Source organism: Nestor notabilis, unplaced genomic scaffold (assembly GCF_000696875.1).
Source record: "Nestor notabilis isolate BGI_N333 unplaced genomic scaffold, ASM69687v1 scaffold12870, whole genome shotgun sequence".
Lineage (NCBI taxonomy): Eukaryota > Metazoa > Chordata > Aves > Psittaciformes > Psittacidae > Nestor > Nestor notabilis.
The window spans coordinates 29,107-50,357 of NW_009911621.1; the positions used below are offsets into that span (position 1 = coordinate 29,107).

At 38.4% G+C, this 21,251-nt stretch overlaps 1 protein-coding gene across 1 annotated transcript in view; it reads right to left on the reverse strand.

Annotated features, from left to right (window-relative positions):
• Positions 1-20,356, reverse strand: part of DHX9 (DEAH (Asp-Glu-Ala-His) box helicase 9) — a gene marked incomplete at both ends in the record, with an annotated part of 26,594 nt that extends 6,238 nt beyond the window's left edge. Inside the window, 22 exons of the mRNA XM_010015681.1 lie at positions 577-704; positions 865-1,026; positions 1,646-1,757; positions 3,304-3,464; positions 5,100-5,252; positions 5,922-5,995; positions 6,147-6,241; positions 6,442-6,655; positions 7,508-7,608; positions 8,185-8,341; positions 10,105-10,187; positions 10,693-10,834; positions 11,331-11,522; positions 11,858-11,935; positions 13,321-13,482; positions 13,578-13,667; positions 14,273-14,406; positions 15,069-15,115; positions 18,246-18,391; positions 18,787-18,899; positions 19,166-19,280; positions 20,204-20,356. Of these exons, the coding sequence (XP_010013983.1) occupies positions 577-704; positions 865-1,026; positions 1,646-1,757; positions 3,304-3,464; positions 5,100-5,252; positions 5,922-5,995; positions 6,147-6,241; positions 6,442-6,655; positions 7,508-7,608; positions 8,185-8,341; positions 10,105-10,187; positions 10,693-10,834; positions 11,331-11,522; positions 11,858-11,935; positions 13,321-13,482; positions 13,578-13,667; positions 14,273-14,406; positions 15,069-15,115; positions 18,246-18,391; positions 18,787-18,899; positions 19,166-19,280; positions 20,204-20,356 (2,812 nt within the window). The remainder of the gene's footprint in view (positions 1-576; positions 705-864; positions 1,027-1,645; positions 1,758-3,303; positions 3,465-5,099; positions 5,253-5,921; positions 5,996-6,146; positions 6,242-6,441; positions 6,656-7,507; positions 7,609-8,184; positions 8,342-10,104; positions 10,188-10,692; positions 10,835-11,330; positions 11,523-11,857; positions 11,936-13,320; positions 13,483-13,577; positions 13,668-14,272; positions 14,407-15,068; positions 15,116-18,245; positions 18,392-18,786; positions 18,900-19,165; positions 19,281-20,203) is intronic.
• Between the last annotated feature and the right edge of the window lie 895 nt (positions 20,357-21,251).

Consider the following 21,251-nt stretch of genomic DNA (forward strand, 5'->3'; position numbering starts at 1 on the left):
AGGGGGAGATGAACATCTGCTGAATCCAGCCAGTTGTGCCATTTCACTGAGCAAACTCCCCAGGAACATCAGGCAAATTCAGAACCTGGTCAACTTGGAAAATTTAGTAACATGCCACACTACTGCACACCCCTCCTGTGGCACAAACCCAGAAAATCATTGGGCACAGCACACTGTTTAGATCACACAGACTCCCCCCTAAACCTAATGAAAAGGAGAGGGTAAGTACAGCATGGCACATTTTGGAGATGCAGTAAGTGAAGGAGAAAGAAGATCAGTGAGTTAATTATCTAAGGTCAATTACTTAATAGATTTTTAATCCTGCAGCCCTAACCTCAGCCTCCAAAATCTCCCCATGTTGCTCCACAGCCACCACAACTTCTCTGGTTTTAAAAAATACGACAGAATGACTCAGCACTAAAACTACATCTGAACACAGCTGTAAAGGCAGAACAGCTTTATGGCAAATCCACTATAGGCCTCTGTGCTTGTGTGCTCATCCTAGATTATCTTGTTTATTTCTCATCTCAGAATGAAAAACACAGTCATCAAATTACTAAGTCCAAGCAGAATCACCTTCAGGGAAGCCAGAATTCATAAGTATATCTTTCAGTTGGACTTTTGCTTCCCAAGTCATTCTAAGAGTAGCCATGCTGAGTCTTTTGTGTTCACAAAATCTTTTTTCCGCTTCTTCACCACCCATTCTAAAAAACAAACAGAGTGAATTAGAAGTCACTTCAAGAAAAGGGAAAGTAAGACAGTTTAGCTGTTATAGCATCCATTGACCTATCTAGTCTGGCCACAAATCTGCTCACCCTGTGCTACCCACAACTTCTCATCAAATTTTGTGCCAAGACAATATACCTTGCATCATCCCAGGCTTGGAAGACAGAGAGCAAAGCAACATGATCTGAAAACCTGCTCCCAGCAAAATTCCTATGGACATAACCCAGGCGTTTGCCTTCACAGATAAAAGGTTCAGGGAAACAGGTAGCTGCAGAGATGGTACAAACAGCATCCCCCACACTGAAAGAAACCACAAAAGGATCAGGTTTATTCACAGTATTGCTGTCAGCAGGTTCTACAGGCTGCGATACTAGGAAAAGCTTCTCCACCACAGATCTTAGTAATTTAGCCCTTATCTACCAGAGTTCTTTATAGAAACACTTCCCCAGAAGTGGATGTTAAATTGGCTCCAATTCCAGTACTTTCACAACAGCAAGAGTTCACAAGCCCTTTGTCTAACCTTCCCTCTATACACCACCTTCTGGTGAAAAAGACCCTACAGCCATAACAATTACAAATAACAGATCTTTACTTCTCCTCAAAGCAAAACATGTGGATTCACTTTTCTTCTTATCTAGGTGTCACATTTCACATATCCCCACCTCTATCTCACTGCTATACTTAAGAGTCCCACTCTTAATTCATAATTATTCAGCCTCTACTGCTCCCTTGCAGTTAACTGAATTTCATGACTACCTTATTCCCTAGACTCGAAGTTATCGATCCTCTGTTCTCATGAATATTCAGTTTCCTATTCCCAGCTGTAGCATTTAGATGTATTGGTTTTTCTCTTGTAGAGTGCATGTCTAGAGGCTCAAGAACTCAAAAAGAATAAGACCACTAAGACTACTAAACTTACTAAAAAATACAGCCCATTATCATCATCTTGCCGAGACGAGGTTCAATGGGAAGTTTCGCTAGGATTCTTCCAAGAGGTGTCAACTCATCATTGGAATCCAGGGCATCAAGCTCTGAAACAAGATCTCTTATTATCAAAGACAGTTAGCTAAACCTTCTGTTCATCAAAAAAGAGACCACCACAAACTTTCTCTTCCATGAGGCTTTGCCTTCCATTACCTAAAAATTTTTACCTGAGCTCATTCTCAAAACTATCAAACCACTGTCAATAATAACATCTAACAGGCATCTTTGGCCATTTGCTGTACAGACTGAAGGGTCTCATGAGTATCTCTCTAGCCATTTGGCCATTGGTATTAAACTCTTCTTCATAAACCTCTATTTAAGTTTGCATGACAAACAATACAAGTGTGATCTTTAAAACCCTTTCAAGATATAAATGAAAAATGCAAATTTATAGTTCACATGCTTTATTTATGACTACTTTGGGAAACTTCAGCAGAACTAAAAGCTTTACATTAAAAAAAAAAAAAAACCAAAACAAAAACAACAACCCACAACAAAAAACCCAACCTTTGTAGCCTTAGTAATTAAATGGGAAAGCAAACAAATAAAGGACTCCTTAGCCACTATCAAATCAATTTTTCTTGGTATCTATTGAACCAAAGCCTAAAGAATATTTCGAAGAATAGCAAGTCTGATCATCCTAGAAGCGTACTAGTAGTATGCACACACTGAAAAATCACAGGCCACTCAGGAAATGGAGGCACATGCAGAAACTGCTATTTGTCATTAAAACTGAAAATATTGCTTTTCCCCCCAGCTTTTCATTTCTTATCTGCAGTGTAAGAAAAACAGTAACAATTTTTAGATCAAAAAGTCATTGAATTTGAATACATATCCCTAGCTATGTTCTTCATTCTGGTCCTCCTGTATACAAGCAATGTAGATGTGTCACACATTTTTTTCCTAAAATCAATAATAAAATAGGTATTTCAGTTCTTACAAATTTTAAGAGCTTATTTAGTGACATTTGCCAAGAATGCTGAGGTTTGAGATCATAACTTCAAATCTAAAGCATCAATTTAGGGTTCCTCCCTGCTCAATTTTACTCATATTCCAGTTAGTTCCTTGAAAAAAATGGGAAGACAGCTTAGCCCCCACCTCAGTTTCTTCTGGTTTAGAAGGACACTGGTGCTTGCATATTTATAAACTGGAGACTTAATTACTTGGCAAAATACTGAGATCTTGGCTCAGCAAACTGTACAAAGCAGTAATTATACAATAAACTACTAACTTCTCTTCTTAGTTTTGTAAATGCCTTAGGTTTATGTCATACACAACAGTGCCACAGCTGGAAAACAGGAAGCTGGAAGCTAGCGTAAGTTACTGGTAAAATAACAAAACAAGCCTTAAGTTTGAAGGCTCAAGTTTCTTAAAGGAATGACTGTCCACTTGGGAATTCGAGTATTTCTTCAGCTGCAAAAGACACTGCCACCCACATAATGCATCCAGGAAACACCTTGCTGTTTCAGACAGCGTGCTACCACACAAACAATTAAATCAGAGATGTTAAAGCAGTTTGTAAGTGATCATTATACTACAAATCACTTGGAGTTAGCTTCATAAACATAAAATCTTGCAGACAAACAATGATACCTCTTAGGGTGCGTTCTGCTTCAATCACTGCATCCAAAGGTGGTGGTTCTATTGCTTTGGCCAAAAACTGACCAATTCCTCCCAGCCGCAGCAATTTGATGCTCAAAGCAATTTCATGAAGCGGTGTTCGAAACATTTCAGGTGTCATATGAGTTTGAAGTCTTGAATGAGAAGAGAACAAAAAATCCCACATTTTTCTCAAAACAGGGTTTAATCACCATCATGGTTCACTCCATCAGCATTAACTACTGCCCTCCAAAGAAACACTGCCTCCCAGCCAACCTTTCAAGTCTCATTGTACTCTTGTAGCTTAGGCTCTTCTTCCAGGATTTGTCTTCTGTGCTTCTCGATTCTCATCTCAGGGTAAATTTAAAATGGAATTGTATAGAGGGTATAGTCCTCACATTGGCACTACCTGGTGTGGTTTCCAGTATAAGCTGACCACACAGAGCCAGCATGGCTGAAGTCCAATTCACAGCATGGCTGTGTCCAGCCCCACACTTGCCCCCTTACAATCATCTCCTGCATTGCTAAGGAAGGTCCTTCCACTCCCTAGACAGACAACCTGCTTTTAGCCTGCGTTATGTACAATCACTTCTCTACTTGTCCTTCTATCAAGTCTAAACCACCCAATATATCCTGCACGTTTCTGCTTTGATCACTAAGAGGAAGTATTTTTGCTGGATGCTTTCCAAAGGTGGTCTTCTGATAGGAAAAAGACCTCATGGAATCAGACAGCCTTTAGCACAGTATTGTTAGTGATCCTTTAGCTTGCTAGTTGAAACATGAACTCCTAGGAATGACTGCACTGAGCAAGAGAAAGCTAGAAAAGGTTTCAAAACACAACTTGAACACAACCAGATTCAGCTGGCACCAGATTTAGACAGTATCTCTCAAAAGATTACCTGCACAAGTCCACACTCTCTTTCCTAGGCACAGTGGAGCTAGTATATTTTGGTTTTATATTCTTTGAAGAAAGGTAACCTTAAAGTCATGAAGTCACACGATTACTTTAGTAGCCTAAAATCAGATCACTGCCAAAAATTCCTAATTAAAACACTCCACTGTGCTAGACAGCAAATCTAAATAAATTTGAGCAATTTCAGGGAAGTTTTTGATCAACTGATACTTTCAGAGGTTACAAAAAGCAGAATATCAAAAATACAGCTATGCTCTAATGACTGAGAGAGGAGCACTGAAACTTTCATGAGAGAAATCAAACAATGAGTGTAACAGCTGCAACCAGCAAAATACTTTCATGGCTCCAGTAACTGAGAAACAGCTTAGCAGATAGAAGAGGTCAAAAGTTTCAGCAGCAGGGAAGACGCTAGAGCAGCATGAAGGGGCTTCCTGACCAGAGAATGGCAATGGAAGCAAAAGTAACAGCTGTTTTCCCTGCTTTTTACCACTCTAATGACTGAATTGCCTGTTATGTGAAGATGCTAGGATCCCATAATGCCTGCAAGCAGACTAGAGCCTTATCCTCATTTCAAAGCTCTTTTCTGCCTTGCCTCAATTCCCAAGCACTATTATTTTTCTCCTGAGAAGTTCTGTAGGTTGCAGTGAAGTTCTTAATAATAATATCATGAACCATTTATCCACCTCACGCTCTGGGTAAAAGTATATAAGCATATAAATTTTTTTTAAAGCAGAAGAACCAAAATTCCAGTGTGAACTGACTTCATGCACCTCCTCTCTGTGCTTTCTGAAATTATCTCCCCAGTTTGATCAGAAGTAGCATACAACAGTTCTGGGAGAATTCTCCGAGGTTATTTTATTTCTAAAGAGCACCTCACCTTTCAAAGCGAGCTCTGCTGCACAAATAGAAACAAAACCCAGCACGCACACGGCCAGCTCTTCCTTTCCGCTGCTCCAAATTAGTTTTTGATGCCCAAACTGTGGCATAGTTTGTCATGTTATTATGAGCAGTGAACAGCTTCACTTTTTGTCTGTCAAGAAAAAAAAAACAAAAACCAAAAAACAACAAAACACTTAAGATTAGATGTTCTTCATCTCAGGACCTGCCAAATCAGTTCTTATTTCATTCCTTGCAGCCACACTGCTTTTAAGAAGCAAACCACCCCTGTTTGACTGGCTAAGTTTTGGCTAGTTAGGGATCTATCTGGAAGCTAAAGCAGCACACAGAACTGCATCCCAAGCTATACACAGAATGTGGTTTTTGCAACTGTCTCAAAAGCTTAAAATTCTCATGCAATTCCTGAGATGCCTATGTGTAATGCACTCAGAGAACATGCACAGCAAGACAAGATATGTAACCAACTACAAAAATCTTCATCTTTTCTATCAGCTATACACTGAATGTTTGTAACACTCCTTTGGCAGATGACATATTTCAAATACGCGTGGAGACCCAGTGACACCTCACATGAATAGTGCCACCATGAATGTAGCTGACCAAAACCAGCCCACTGAAATGCCAGTGAGGTTTGTAACTGCGTTGAACAGCTAAAGACAATGCAAGTTTGTCCTGAGTGAGTCAGTCCTCAAACTCAGCTTTGTGACTTTGGGAACACAAGGCGGTTCTTCATGTTCAGAAAATCTTTTTTGCATTCCAAAGAATAGGATCTACAAACCAAAAAGCTACTTCATGAACTCACTTGCAGGAGTCTATAACATAGACCACATCATTGATGGTAATGCTAGTCTCAGCAATGCTGGTAGATAAAATAACCTATAAAAAACAGGAAATGCATATTGAAATATATTTGGTCTGAAAAAGTTACAGACAGACTGCAAGACAAACTACATAACTTATACAAAAAAAGTCAGCAATACATTCCACAAAAGCACAACAGAACTCCACACAAAGAATGCTCTCATACTTTCATTACTCCAGGAGGCACAGGATCAAACACTCGACGTTGTTCCTCCAGAGGAATTTGCGAATGCAGAGGTAAAATTCTATACTGGTTACCTCCTAAAACATGAATACAAGAAAGTCAGTAACTACCACTACATGAATCTCATTTATTCTTTGCATAACCTAATAATTTCTATCCATTCATTCTCATAACAAATAAATCCAGCTCCCTAAGTCACTCATCCAACTCTCATTTTTACACAGTCAATAGTTTCCTTCAGAAAACACGAAATGTAATAGAATATAGCTGCTCGTACCAAAGCGTGGATTCATTTCTAGATGCTTCTGCATTGTATATATCAAGTTCCAGCCAGGCAAGAAAACAAGTACAGCTCCTGGGACATTCAGAGTCTTGATATAAATTAGCAGGGCCTCAATGAGTTCAAAAGAAGTTTCTTTTTCGTTCAGCTGAGCCATGGAATGCTTTGTTTCTGGGCCATATTCATCACTGCAAATAAGGTTGCAATTGGTCTGAAAAAAAAACCAAACAAGAAAAAAAAAAAACCAAACCAACAAAACAAACAGAAAAAAACAACAAACAATAAAACCACCACACACACACAAAAAATCATATAAATGAATTTACTCAAACTGTGGAGACTGGCTGGCCAGGCAATGAGTAAAATGAGATACATGGGTAGTTTACAGGGAAGACCATCTCAGGCACAGCTCACAGAATGACCCAATGGGCAGTTCAAGTCCTGCTTCCCCAGCTTTCTAATGTAGGAACTTAATTATAATTTCATTGCACTAAACTATAACTCAATACAAATTTGCAGCAGGAAACTATCAAATTCATTTAACTTCTGTTCAGATGAACTGGGATAATGTCCTAAGAAGGAGCTTCTTGAGAAAAACTAGACATTTTTTAAAAATTTCAAATAACAGTAGTTCCAGACCTACAAATTAAAAGCTCTATCATGAAAGTGATAGTTTCTTGACAATGTCTTTGAGCACTAGCAGTATTAACTAGAAGAGAAGAGAAAGAATCTAAATTTTCACCCTTGAAAAGGTATCATGAAGCTCGTATTTCTGTATCTATTTCTTCTTCCAAGGTTACCAATCTTTTCACTTTTAAAAGCATTTCATTTCTATCTTTAGAGATGGAGATTGACAAAACACAAGAATTCTAGCTTCAACAAAAGAAGTTTACAAGGGCAATGAAAAAATTATATTCTATTTCCGAAGTTAACAGCAATCTTTGATATCAAAAATACAAAAGCTGCTAAAAATGTTAAGTTCGACAATGCCCAATGATTTACACTTGAGCTAGAGTCCTAACCGGCACTTGCATAACTTTTTATATTAAGAAGTCAAACATACGTCATCATCTTCAGGACTTTCTTCATCCTTCTCTTTCTTCTTCTTTTCCTTTGGTGGAGGAATGAACTGAGTCATTTGAATGCAATCTTCCAGAAAATAATCTGCAAGGACAGTCAAGAATTGGTTATCAAGACTAGAAGCCTGTGTAAGGGAACAATTCTTTTTATCACCTCCTGAGACCTCCCTGATGTAATCATGTTGTTTCAGAGTATGAAGCCAAGACTGGAGAAAACTCCTTTGCTGTCAGCTAAGGTATGAGAATTATTCCCACAGTACTCCAATGATTATTCCTCTACTCAATATACTTCCACATCATTTTTTCTGGTTTGTTTTATTAATACTGGCTGATGTAAAGCCATTTTCATTATTCCTAATATCAAAGACAACTGATCTGAAACTTTACTATTTACTATTACCATCTCATTCTTCAATCGAAAATACCCCAAGTGGTGGTGCTTTGGGGGTGGTAATATTATTTGTTTGCTTCTTTGTGGTTTTAAACCAAATGGTTCTATGAAATGGTTCACTGCTACTGACTTCCTTGCCCAGGGTAAGCCACATCTGTAAAACACGACAATCCGGAAGAAAGGTGTATCATGCTTTCCCCATAGTCCTGAAGCATGTGACTAATAAAAAAAAACCTAAAGCAATTCCTGAAAGTACAGCCAATGATTTACCTTGGACAGGAAAGGTTCTACCAAAGACCTCAATGATTGGACAGTTGAAGAAGTATTCACAAAACATACTAGTGTCAATGGTGGCAGACATGAGGATAACCCTGATTTCAGGATATGCCTGAACTACATCTCTCAGCACCACCAGAAGAAAGTCAGTCTGCATATAAAGAGAATAAAAACATCATTAATTTCCTACCCATAAAAATCAGTATCTTACCAAGAGAGCAGAAGGAATTACAAAGACATATACATTTACTGAGCAGGAGCCTTGCTGGGTATCAGAAGTAATAAGTATCACAAAAAATGTTCTATAACCAGAAACAGGTGTCAGTGCTTTATTGTGAAAATACTGCAATTCCTGGGATAAGTGAATTTTAGGATTTCCAGTGCAAAGAAGGGTTATTCTTTTCTCAGAATGAAGGAAACTAAAGAAAAGCATTCAAAAATAGTTTGCTTCCTTCCTAACAATATATTACAACCTAAGGTCTTTTTAAACTTTATTTATATCTAAAGTAGCCATAGTTCTTAAAATAAATAGGAATGATCCCGTGCAGCTATATGCAAAGTTTTATAGTTCTGTTTAAACATGGCATTTATTTAGTTTCACCATGCAGTTAGGCAGGCCCGTACTTCAACAGATAAAAGTACAGTCTCATTCAAAATTTCAAAACTTATATTTTATATCATTAATACAAACTTAATAGATGAAGAGATGCATCAGAAAAATCTGCATTGCAATTCCATCCAAATATGTCCCCAGATTCTGTCAAAACAAACTTGAACATTGTGTCAGAATTTAATGGCTTCTCTCACTGTTGGTGTGGCAAAGTTGCAAACTATATGGAAGAATAAAGGGGACAGAAAATGTTTCCAATTTCTTAAGTTACATACTATCTCTCCCCTAACTCTACTGTCATTTTTTTTCATGTCAAAATCAAATTTAAATGTGTCACTGTCAAGACTGCAGTTTCTGTAAATACCACTGCAGTTCTGTTACAGTAATACAACATTGTCAGTATAAAAAGCAATCAAAAATAAAAGTGACATTCAGCATGCTCCCACATTTGGACAGGAGTGCTTGTACTGTGGTATTCTATTTTCCATAGAGGAGCAGGAGAGGGAAGATGATCCTAACTGTCGTGGTTTAAGCCCAGCCGGCAACTTGGAACCACGCAGCCGCTCGCTCACTCCCCCCCTTTTCCTTCCTCCCCCCGCTCCCGGAGGGATGGGGAGGAGAATCGGAGGAATGTAACTCCCACGAGTTGAGATAACAGCTCTCCAGTAACTAAGGTATAATACAAACCACTACTGCTACCAATAATAATGATAAGAGGAATAACAAGGGAAAAGGACACAACCGCTCACCACCCGCCGACCGATACCCAGCCCGACCCGAGCAGCGATCTCGGCCTTCCGGGTAACTCCCCCCAGTTTCTATACTGGGCATGACGTGCTGTGGTATGGAATACCCCTTTGGCCAGTTTGGGTCAGGTGTCCTGCCTCTGCTTCCTCCTGGCTTCCCCTCCTCTCTGGCAAAGCATGAGACTGAGAAAGTCCTTGGTCAGAGTAAACATTACTTAGCAACAACTAAAAACATCGGTGTTATCAGCATTGTTCCCAGACTGAAAGTCAAAAACACAGCACTGCACCAGCTACTAAGAAGGAGAAAAAATGACTGCTGTAGCTGAACCCAGGACACTAACAGGAAAAAAGACATAGGGGAGCAAGGAAGCACAAGTCCTTGCTCTTCTAACCAGGTAAGCGGTAATTACGAGTTTCTAAAAATCCTACTAAAGTTGGAAACTCACAAATATAGCATTTAGTAACATACAGAGTTTCCTTTCATACTAGAACACATACAAAAGTTAAACAGAACAGAAGCATAGCGAGACATAGGACTGTAATCACCAGCTAACTCACATTAATGTCTCTCTCATGGATCTCATCAACAATAACATGACTAATGCCACGGATTCCAGCCTCCACCTTTCTCAGAAGAACACCTTAAACAGACAGAGGAGTTAAATGTTCATGTAAGTAAAGGACAATCTTCTCCCCTGAGGTTTCATCAAGAACAGTTGCACTAGTTTAAAAATCAAGAAATGTGCAAGCTGCCCAGCACCTTTTACAGCCCCATCTCTAATTGCTTTCATTTGTACAGGTGATGGTGAGAGTATGAAGTATTACTACTAGAAAGACTCTTTTTTCTTTCCCACCAAGTACTGCTTCCCCTTATGTCTTTTAAGGACAACCAATATTTGGCAATTTTCTCTCTTCAAGAAATTATTTCCATATGGTATTAGACCTGTTTTATCATACTTCTGAACAACAATCTTAATCTTTGAACAACAGCATCTCAGCAAACTTCTATCAAAACCCCACAACTGTTCAATCTTTGAAGCAAAGTTTCTAAAAATTTTAATCTAACCATATTTCTGCTTTTGCTGCTACTCAAAGAATGCAGACCCATAAGTAATAAGCCACAAACATAAACAAAACAACACAGACCTACTGTGCAGAAGAGCACACTGGCATGTGGCCGAGGAAGCACAGACTCAAATCGCACGCTGTACCCACAGCTTTGCCCAGGTTGTTCTCCTCTCTCATATGACACACGCTCTGCGACAGAAACCGCACTAATCCTCCGAGGCTGAGGGATGAAAAAGTTTTCCCCGACTTAACGATGAGGTTTTATAAGTTTAACAGAACACCACTGAAAACAAGGAATTATAAATGCTACATGTGTCCTGTCCTAAGATTTCTTTACGGAGTAGTCATTAAACAGTAGTATCTGTAACAGCAGGCTTTTTTTCTTCTGAAATGGTTAATACTGCACATAAAATTACAGAGGAGGGATATAAGGATAGATGGGAACTACCAGCCAGCTTTTGCCAAATTGTGTCCCCTTGATCTCCCAAAAAGTTCTCACCTGGGCAAGATATAAGCCAGGTTATCCCAGTTGTAAATACATGGAAGAATAACACTCCAAATGAAAAAATACACATGACACTGTAGTTTCTCCTGCACATAGGAGATACCTTTATGAACAATGTCCTGCAATGATCATCAGATTTCTCAACACATCTTAATAGGTGATTTCTAGTGTCTGAAAACTTAAGTGGTTGCATTTGTAATGTATTCCTCACCTGTGTCACTACTATGTTGCACTCTGCAGCTCTGTTGGTTCTGATGTATTCATCCAGGATGTACTGTGGAACTTGTGTGGTTTTGCCACAACCAGTGGCACCACGAATTACAACAACAGAATTGTGATGGACTGCATCTAGAATTTCACTTTCAAAATTCTTTACAGGCAAGTCCTCTCTCTCCTGTTGGATCTGGAAAAAAAGAATTCCAGCACATGTCCAAAAATCTCCAGAAAACAACCTATTCTGCTCTACATCCGTACTTGGTCTCACTCTTCTACACAGGTTTCACATACACTAAGGAAACACTGTGTCAGAATAAATAATAGTTTGGGGTTTTTTTTCCCTGTACACAGCACAACAGATCTCCATATCTACCCCAGCATGACATCCAGCACTTCTGAGACCTTGGTGTCTATTACTACTGAACTCCAGTCTTTCACACTTTGTATACGCTACGTTCAGCCTCTTCTGAGGGCAATAAAAAGACTATTGCAAACATGCCATGTTACAGGAAGCACACTTACCCTTTGTAATTCTGGATCCTGCTCCAAACGGTACATGAAATCACTTTTCAAATCCATACTTATTTGCTCTGGAGTGAGCTGTCAAGACAAGACATTGTTTGGAGGCTTCCTGACCCCACTGCTTATCTACGTAACAACTTCAATATAAAATCAGTCACAGCAACATAATGACTCCAAACATGAGTAAAAGATCATTTCCTACATAACTCCTTGAAGTCTGTTAGGCCTATGAGCTGTTTTATTTCATTCATTCCAGTGTGTTAAAATTAACACATACTCAAACAAATGGCCATCCTCAAACAAGTTTCTCAGAAAGATCCAAAATTCTCAAAAAGAATGATTGTTTAAATTTAAAAACTTTAACTGCTTGAGAAACACACTCTATTCAGCAGTAAGACAATGAAATACTTAGCTGATCATGAAAACAGGAGTTTTTAATGAAAGGAGTGAAATAATGTAAGCACATAACCACACACAGAACAGTAGCTAAAAAGTAAGCAGAGAGGGAACTATACTAGCCAACTCTTGTATTTCAACTAAGAAAGAATTCTAAAGAAATTTGAATTTGTTACCAAAGGGCTAATTGGTTTTACTGAAAATAAGTTAGCTGCACCATGACTAGCACATAGAAATCCTAATGAGATTTGAAGCCTGCTCAATTTGCAATGCCTGTAAACATATTACATTTTAAGCAGCAACATTTGAATTTATATCAGTTCGGTATTTTTTAAATCTATATATAATCACAGAATCATAGAATAGTTAGGGTTGGAATGTCAAATTCATGTCATTTATGGAAAAAAACTGGAGTCAAAAGAAATATTACATTATTACTTTGGTTCTAAGTACTCCGATCCGCTGTTTTAGGAAATTGAAGTTCCTGCTCTGGGCATCTTTTCTGACCAGGTGTTAACAGTGGCCAGATTAAGCTTCTGAACTGGGCAACTTAGTATTTTTTTTCCCTTCTTCCTCATTTTATCATGCCACATGTGGCTTTTTATTTGTTCTGGATGGCACTAGAAATGACAAAAAAAAAAAAGCAAGCATGCTGTTTGTGTAGTGACACCAGCTTGCAGCAGTTTCTCCTCCCAGAAAAGAAAGTCCTAGGATGGAAATATGGGGAAGAGAGGCTACCAAATTATAAATATGCCCATAAACTTACCTTGTAATTTCAATTAGAACTTTGTATGGGCTGTACAATAGCAGGCAAACAGTGAAACAAAGCAAAGAATTGGGACATCCAATATGCTACTACTCATGAAATCCAATAAAACATTAAATAAATACAGAGCTCTCCTGATGAGGAAAAGACTTCCTTCCTCCAGTTCAAGGGAAGAAATTTTATCAGTGTAGTGTTTTATCCTTTGGAATAGCTTATACTTTAAACCCTGAGGGAGGAAAGGCATTTCAAAGTTCCAGAATCATGGAGAAAAACAACAAATCAATTTTTTAAGCTATCTTACATTTGCCAGAGGACCTTCATCAATATTGCAGCTGGTCCAAGGGTTCCAGTTCGAATGAGGTGGTGACCATGGAACAACTCCCGAATGACTTTGTCTTTGCGATGGTTCAAAATGGGCTAACTTTCCAACATTTATCAGAACAGGATTACTGGGATCTTCAGGCTATAAATCCGAAAGCAAAGTTGGCAAAGAAAGATAAATGTATTAAATGAGCAGTCCTGATGTTAAATACTAGAGTGTCTGAACTGCATACTCACCAAAGGCGCAATCTCCAGAGACAGTTCCTGTACAGTCTTTTGCAGTTGATTTTCTAAGTCAGAAGACAGCAACACCTCATAGGGTTCCACCTATTAAATGTTTAAAAACTACATGTTGATATACACAGAAAGACAGACAACAGAATCCAGAACTGCAAACTGTTAGGGAGCATACTCTACCACCAAATAGTTACTTGTGAAACAAGGCCAAAGAGCGCCATCTTCTGTGTTCAAAATTCACATTCTTTAAACCTTTTGCCAACCTTTCATCCAACAAGAATCTGTAGAATATTTCTAAATATCTTAGCTTAATTTCAGAGAAAAAGATTCCTAAACTTGTAACCAAATACCAAAAAATGCTAATGTGCCAGAGAATGAAACCAAATAGCCAAGAATTGTACATAGCATAAACAGAAATCTTTAAGCTTGTAGAAAATTTATACTGAAAAAAGCATCTGTTGCAAATCCTATTTCATTTCATATGCTGTAAAACTAGTTTACTACTCCATTCAGTACACATGAAGTTATACTTCTGATCCAAATCACTGGCCAGAACAGAAACAGTTGCTGGTCTAAAGAATCAAAATTATTATTAACTTGTAAGCTGTTAATATAAATATTGAGAGCAAACTCTAACTCACCTTGCTTTTTATTAAAATGAAAGCAGCAATTTCCAACCCTTCTACCAAACTCACCGATTCTCCTTTTTTCTTTGTCTGCCCAGAATAAGGTTCTATGACACCAAGATGGTAGAGCTGTCTAACCAAGGAAAGGGCACAGGACTGTGCTGCCAGCTTTTTGTTTGATCCATGCTCACGACCAAAAATCCCTGCAGCATAGAAAGTTCAGAGCTATAGTAACTGATGAGTCAAACAGCTTCCACAGAAGGTATTACTGTGAAATGGGCTGAATGCACACAGAGGACAGGTCTCGTGGGAAGTTTAAAATTTTGATAAATCCAGAGTTCCCTCACAAAATCCCACCAGCTCCCTTCATCAGCTGACACACTAGCTGTGTAACATCACTGACTTCCTGGGGAACTCCTGTGAAGTGGTTTTTTTTTGCATTCAATTTCTAAGGAAATCTGATTATCCTGTACCACCCAGCAACATCGTACAAATTTCACAGCAAGCTCTACATAAATGGGTATGGTATGGATGCCCACTGCCTGGGAATGTATTACATACTGCATTTCTCAGATATGTAAAGAACAAGTAATTAGGACAAACAAAGCCTATGATATCTCACAAGCATTTCTTTGTGCTGAGAAAAAAGATCAGTGGAAGCATGTAATGGACAAGCAGTAGAATGCAACAAGCACAGCACAAAGGAAGAAGATACCACATCAGGAAACAAACATACAAACGTGAACCTCCACCTCTGGAAGCGGCTCCAACATGTAACTACAAAAGCCTGTACCCATGAGTATGACCTATTCCTCTGCACCAACATCCATCTCTTGCTAAGATAGAAACAAAAAGAAACACTTACTTCTGCCCAACTGCTTCACATAAATGTTCATTTCTGCAACAAAGCTCCTGTACAAGAAAGAACACAATGATACAATTGCCAATAGCTGACACTGACACTCCAAAAATACCCACTCTTTCCAATTTTTCTAGGCAAGTATCTCTGTCCTCAATCAGAAACTCTCAACTTATCAATGGCCAAGATAAAATATTACTGCTTTTAGTCTCTTTAATCCATAGTTAGTAGATAACAGACTTGCCATAAATAGAATCAGCAGATTTGTTAAGAGTAGTCCTGCAAATGCTGCCATTCAGCATTGAAATTTAAAGCCACAGTAATAGGAAATATGCTCTGAGCTGTCTAAGTTTAAGGCAACAATTATAAAGGAGATAGCATGTTAATGTTACATTAACATGCATCCCACTGCACCATTAACTGTATCTCACATTATACTAACATAACCCACTACTAGCATGGGTTTATTAACTCAGTGCAACAGTTAATACAGCTACCCGGGGTTTTGCCATAGACTTGGCCAGCTCAGAGCACAGACAAAACCAGATCATTTAGTCAAAGACCATTGAACATATCTGCACAGAAAAAGACAGAATACTTGAATTTTCATGAAGCCCTTATTGCCATACTCTGGGAACAGCGCATAGTCAAAACTAACTGCGCAGCAAATGCCACTGTTTGCCTAGCAGGGATCTAACCAAATTCATTTAAAGGTCAAGTGGTATATTAATTTAGGCTTTAAAAAAAAAAAATAAGAAAGCCATATGTCAGAGAATGATGGAAACCAAGATCCATGTTTTTAAGAATCACAAACCTAAGCCTGTATTTGCACAGGTTAAGGATTAAAGACAAATTCTTATAAGCCAGGATTTAAACTGGCCAATGTGATTCAAGATGTATGGGCTTTATCAGACTGAGATTCTCTTTGAAAACTATGCCTTAGTACTTCCACATCTGCAGGCAGAACCTTGCATCTGTGCCTTTCATTTCTTGCTGTAAACAAACAAATAAAAGGTTAAGTGAGGGATTTAAATTTCAAGTTAGAACTCCTTCCTGTACTATCAGTGAACTGACCTTCAGGCACAGTGGCTTCAGGGGTCGAAGGCCACTGGCTTTCAGGGACACAACAGCCAACTAAGGCACCGATGACAGTATGTTTCTCAGCCAGGCCTATAGACAGCATTCAATCTCATTCTCCTCCACCTAAGGGGAGAACAGCAACACCAGAAATCAGTTTGCAGCAGAATCCCATGTGATTCTTTAGTACAGCCTCAGCAGCCCGTGTGTGAACACGCACAGATCTGTGGTGTTGCCCGCTGCTACCATCAGCAGCAGGAACACAAGGAGGCAAAGGCATCCCATGCTACTGATGGAATCCCAAGAGAGAAAAGCCACAACCCATCCATTAATATTTAGGTCCATTAATATTTGTGTATTAGGAGAGCCATGTTTATGTTTACAATTTATACCCTCCTGTTGTAATTAAAATAAAGTTTCTAAATCCAAATTTTCCAGCTATTACTATACCATGTGACTACGATTAATTGACATTAAAAATACATTTCTCCTTTAAAAACCTCTAAGAGCAAGGCTGACATTTCTGTTATAAAGACCATTACTTAAAAAAAAAAAAGTAAATAAATTAGATCGGTAAGATGCATGGCAACTGGTATTTCTTGGGAAAAAAAAAAAACGAAACCAAAATTATATTACTGTCCTCGAAATTCCAAAAGCATCTCAAACTATTCCTTGCCTATTATATAACCAAAAAGAATTAAATCCAATCATTTGTCCTCCCTCAATGAACACTAGAGCACACTAGGATGGTTTCATGCCTATCCAGTCCATTGCAACATAGTTACTTCCCCCTTCTGCCATTCCATCCAGGACAATTCACACAAGCTTTCCTGGATGTAGTAAATAAGAAACCCTGAAATGCTTTCTGGAAAAACAGTAAGCAGGCTGAGAAACATACTGTCATTGATGGCCACTTCATTCTGCTCAAGTCTATATACATCTAAATACGTTTAATGCTTTTACCTGCAGAAGGCATAACAAAATGAGCTGCTCAAATAAGTGTTCAAGAACTACACCTGCAACACGCTTATTTAAAATTCCTAGTTCTGTACAAACTAATTTTTTACGTCACTCACTTAAGGGAAAGAAATGTCCTTGCTTCAGAACATAAATGGAGATGAAGTGACTCAAAGATAGGTTTTCAATGAGAATTTAGAACTTTCTGACACCAATACATATATTTAGATATTCTAAATGTTTATAAGACTCAACAACAAAAGAATACCAGAAGCCCTGCAAATGGGACTCTCATGGAAGACTGCAATAAGAAAATCTACTTGTCTTTCTAAAAATAACTCTTCTCATAGAATATAAGTTCATATAATGCAAAAAAAACCAAAAACCACAACCCCAAACCCAACAATAAGAACCCAGCAGCAGCATGCTATTGTTTCTGACTACAAAACATTACTATATTTCACAAGAAATCATACAATATCCTGATGTTTTGATGATTTGTAAAGACTACTGCAAGCGTAAAAAAAACCAACAAACCCCATCAATTATTTATGCACAATCTGTTATGTGTTATTTTTATTTGGGAAGAGACAAATGCAAATTTTCTGATGGAATGGGCAGAAAGTCAAAAAAGTGATAACCATCTGGTTTCAACTGAAATTGAAGACCCTCAAAACTCCTTCAGGAACATTCTGCCAAACTAATTTTTCCAGTAGAAGATTCCACTGCCAAAGTTTATTATAACAAAAATATAAATAAAATGTCCTTAAAGGAAATTTCTACATAAGCAATTGAAAGCATATGTAAGATTTACTCAAAGTGTACAAAGGCAACTACAGTCATACAATCACTGCAAGCAACTGAGAACTCCTTCCATTCAAACTGACACCTCAACAGTTACCCAGAGCACAGCAATCATTTTTAAAAGCTGCACATCCATGAAAAATACCAGACAAAAATTTCTTCAGCCACTCAGAACTCAGTACAATGGCTCATCACTCCCATCTCAAGATTTAAGGATTCTGTTGGATGATTTTGTAAATAGAGTTTTCACAAATGGCATTGTGGACCACTACAAGTGTGATTAGCCACTGTCACTGAAAATACTTCTAACCCTTCATAAGCAGAAGGCGACCAAAACTACCAAACCTGTTGTGATCAGGCCCCATTTCAGTGTATTTATATTCTTCCTGAATCTTCTCCTTTTGGAAAAACTGATTCAGGCGTGCCTTGGCATTGTCCAAGGTCCAGCTCCCGTGAAGATCAGCATTTAACTCCACTTCTGATTCTGAGGTCTAATTTTGGGAAAAAAGTATCATTTACTAGTTTCTAATAGATTTCAGTTTTACAGAGTCTTACAAAAAGTCTTTAAACAAACACGTCTAGATGCTATAAAATAATTAATACGTTGCAGGAAGTGATAACAAGTCCTCAGTATTTCCTTATTTTCACAGCAAAATGTCTACACAAGCAACTGGATATTCACAGTATACAAAGTGATTTATTTTCTTCCTAGCTTAAATGAGTTACCTTTGTTAAAAGTCAGCAAGTAAATCTGCAGCTTAAGTTAAAACCAACAGCAAAATATCAAGATGAAACTGCAAGCTTGATTATAAATGCTAACAACATATTAAAAGGAGTGAAAGATACCTATTTAAGAACTAAAGGAGAACTCCATAGAATGACTTACTGCCTGTGCTTCTTGCTCCTCTTTCTTTGAATAATAATCTTTCAAATTTGCACCTCGATCCCACTGAGCTCCATGACTGCCACAGTTTCCAGGTGCTGCACCTGGGCCATTGCCTACCACATGGGAAAAACAAAAACCAAAACCAAAATAACTGCCCCAATGCATAATCTTAGCAACAGACAGGTATTGCCCGGCAATCTCGACAGGACATGACCAGTCCCTCAGACCTCATGCAGTCACTCACACCTCTGCCTCCAAACTACAATGACTTCTAACCATCTTCTGTCTGCAGAGTTATGCTGTGAGGGAAAACCCCACACAAATATATATGTACATATTACATCCACATACATGCACATTACAGTTTTCACAGTCATACCTATTTCAGCCTCTATAATCAAATGTGGAGGAAGAGGGCCACCCAAAGTAGAACTGGAACTAGTAATATCTCTAGCTGCTTCATATCCTCCATCGGGTGTATCACCCACTGCTGTCTAGGAAAGAGAATTAAGGAAAATCTCAGCATATTTGTATGGAATAAGATTTTTTGCTATTTAGGTAGAAAACTGTTCAGAAAGTTTAAAGAGCTCCTGCAACATTATACAACAGTAACCCCCAGCAGTAACTCCCTTTATTAACACCCTTTTAAAAACTGAAAGGAATAAATTGCTCAATATTTGGCTTTTTGGGGATGTTCTATAAAAGGATTTCCAACCAACAAGTAGCCCTGACTTACCTATTCAACAACCACAAAAACTGCTTCCACTAATCAAACTATGTATCTTATACAGATATATCCTTAATGAGGCACTAGAAAAGGACTCTCCCCTCCCAACATACAACATGTGGCTTCATGCTTTACTTACTGCTCTCTAAAACTGCTGTAAAGAGTTACTCTCCTCCTCGGTTTTTACGTGATAGTCACTGCTGAGACGCACATCATTCATAAAACATCATAAAAGCAGTGATCTTGTTACACATAGGAGCTAAGGCATTAGGCATTAACAATTTAAAAAATGTGTCTGGTTTGAGATGCCTGTAATTTTTGTTTTGTTTTGGTTTTTTGTTTTTTGCTATTTTATTTCTCTAAAGTGCACAGTATTCTATACCATAACCTGAATTTAAAACAATTCTCAGTGTCAGGTCTGAATATTTAGCATTTCTGAAGTCAGGCTGTACCTTACAGGTACTCTGAATTCTTTCCAGCCTTATGAGTCACACAGACCAACACACAGGTGTTTTTACCAGATCACCCTACACCTTTCACTGAATGTATTCCAGCTTTCCAGCACTGAAAGCAGAAGTCCTGCACATTCAGTCTTCTTCACTGCACATGGGTGCCAGACTGAACTCCAGGGCTGAAATGCAGCTGGAGGCACAGCACTGCAATTAAAGGTTATTCTTTCATAAGGGGGACACAGCAGCTTACTCCAAAAGATGGAATTTCCTCTTTCTTCATTTCATTCACCCGCACTAAGTAATTGACAAAGTCTCGAGCAGCGTTGGTCTGTGCATCTTTCTTGTTTGTGGAGTTACCCATGCCAACATAGTTAAAGCCTTCTACTCGAACCTGCAAATAAAAACATGATCTGTGGCATGTACAAGTGAAGGAGTCTTGAAAGTAACACTGACTTAAACACCAAATCTCAGTTGCTAATAAGAACAGGAGAAACATTACTAAGCATTGTTATGTATCTTCATACATATATAGATATTTCTGTAGGTTTTGAATATATACTTTATACCTATTAAAGAAAACACCCACAGTCCATTCTCAGAAAGCATGAGCATTACCCAAAACCTTGATACAGAAAACAAATCAGTGTAGGCAGGGATCCTGGCAACACACAGCAGCAAACTCTGCCCAGGTTCACTTTCCTCAACCTTAATACCAAACCATCAGATGAGGACAGGAGAGCTTGTGCGTCCTCTACTGTAGCTCCACATTATTACAGCTAGCAAGATAAAACCTCTTTCGTAAACTCAGAGACAAACTTTAGCACAGCAATTCTGTATCACGCTAGCTTACCTGACAGGCTGCTACAAACTTTGATGAAAGGATGTTTATTCAAAATTCAGCCTAACCAGATATTTTCCATCTGCTTTTCTGCAACCACTGCCCCTCATCTTAAACAGTTATTGTCCTTTTACATTTGCAGTCAGCAACTTTGTTCCATTTCAGCTTCACTGTAGAGCACTTGCATATTTCTGATTTCCACTCTTCACTCTGCTGACGTGAACAGCTTTTCACTACAGTTAGTTGTTCTTAAAAAAAAAAAAAGTAAGCAGGCTTGCATGTAACATTCCAGCTAGTCCCAACTAGAGTTTTGCACACCACAAATGCCAGGCTGCATTTGTCCTTTGGTGCTGAATCGCATTGGCAGCCAATAGCCATTTTTCTCATCAAACACACTCCGCTAGTATTTTGCTTAATAGGTTCCAAACAATGAGTTTCCACAGCCTAA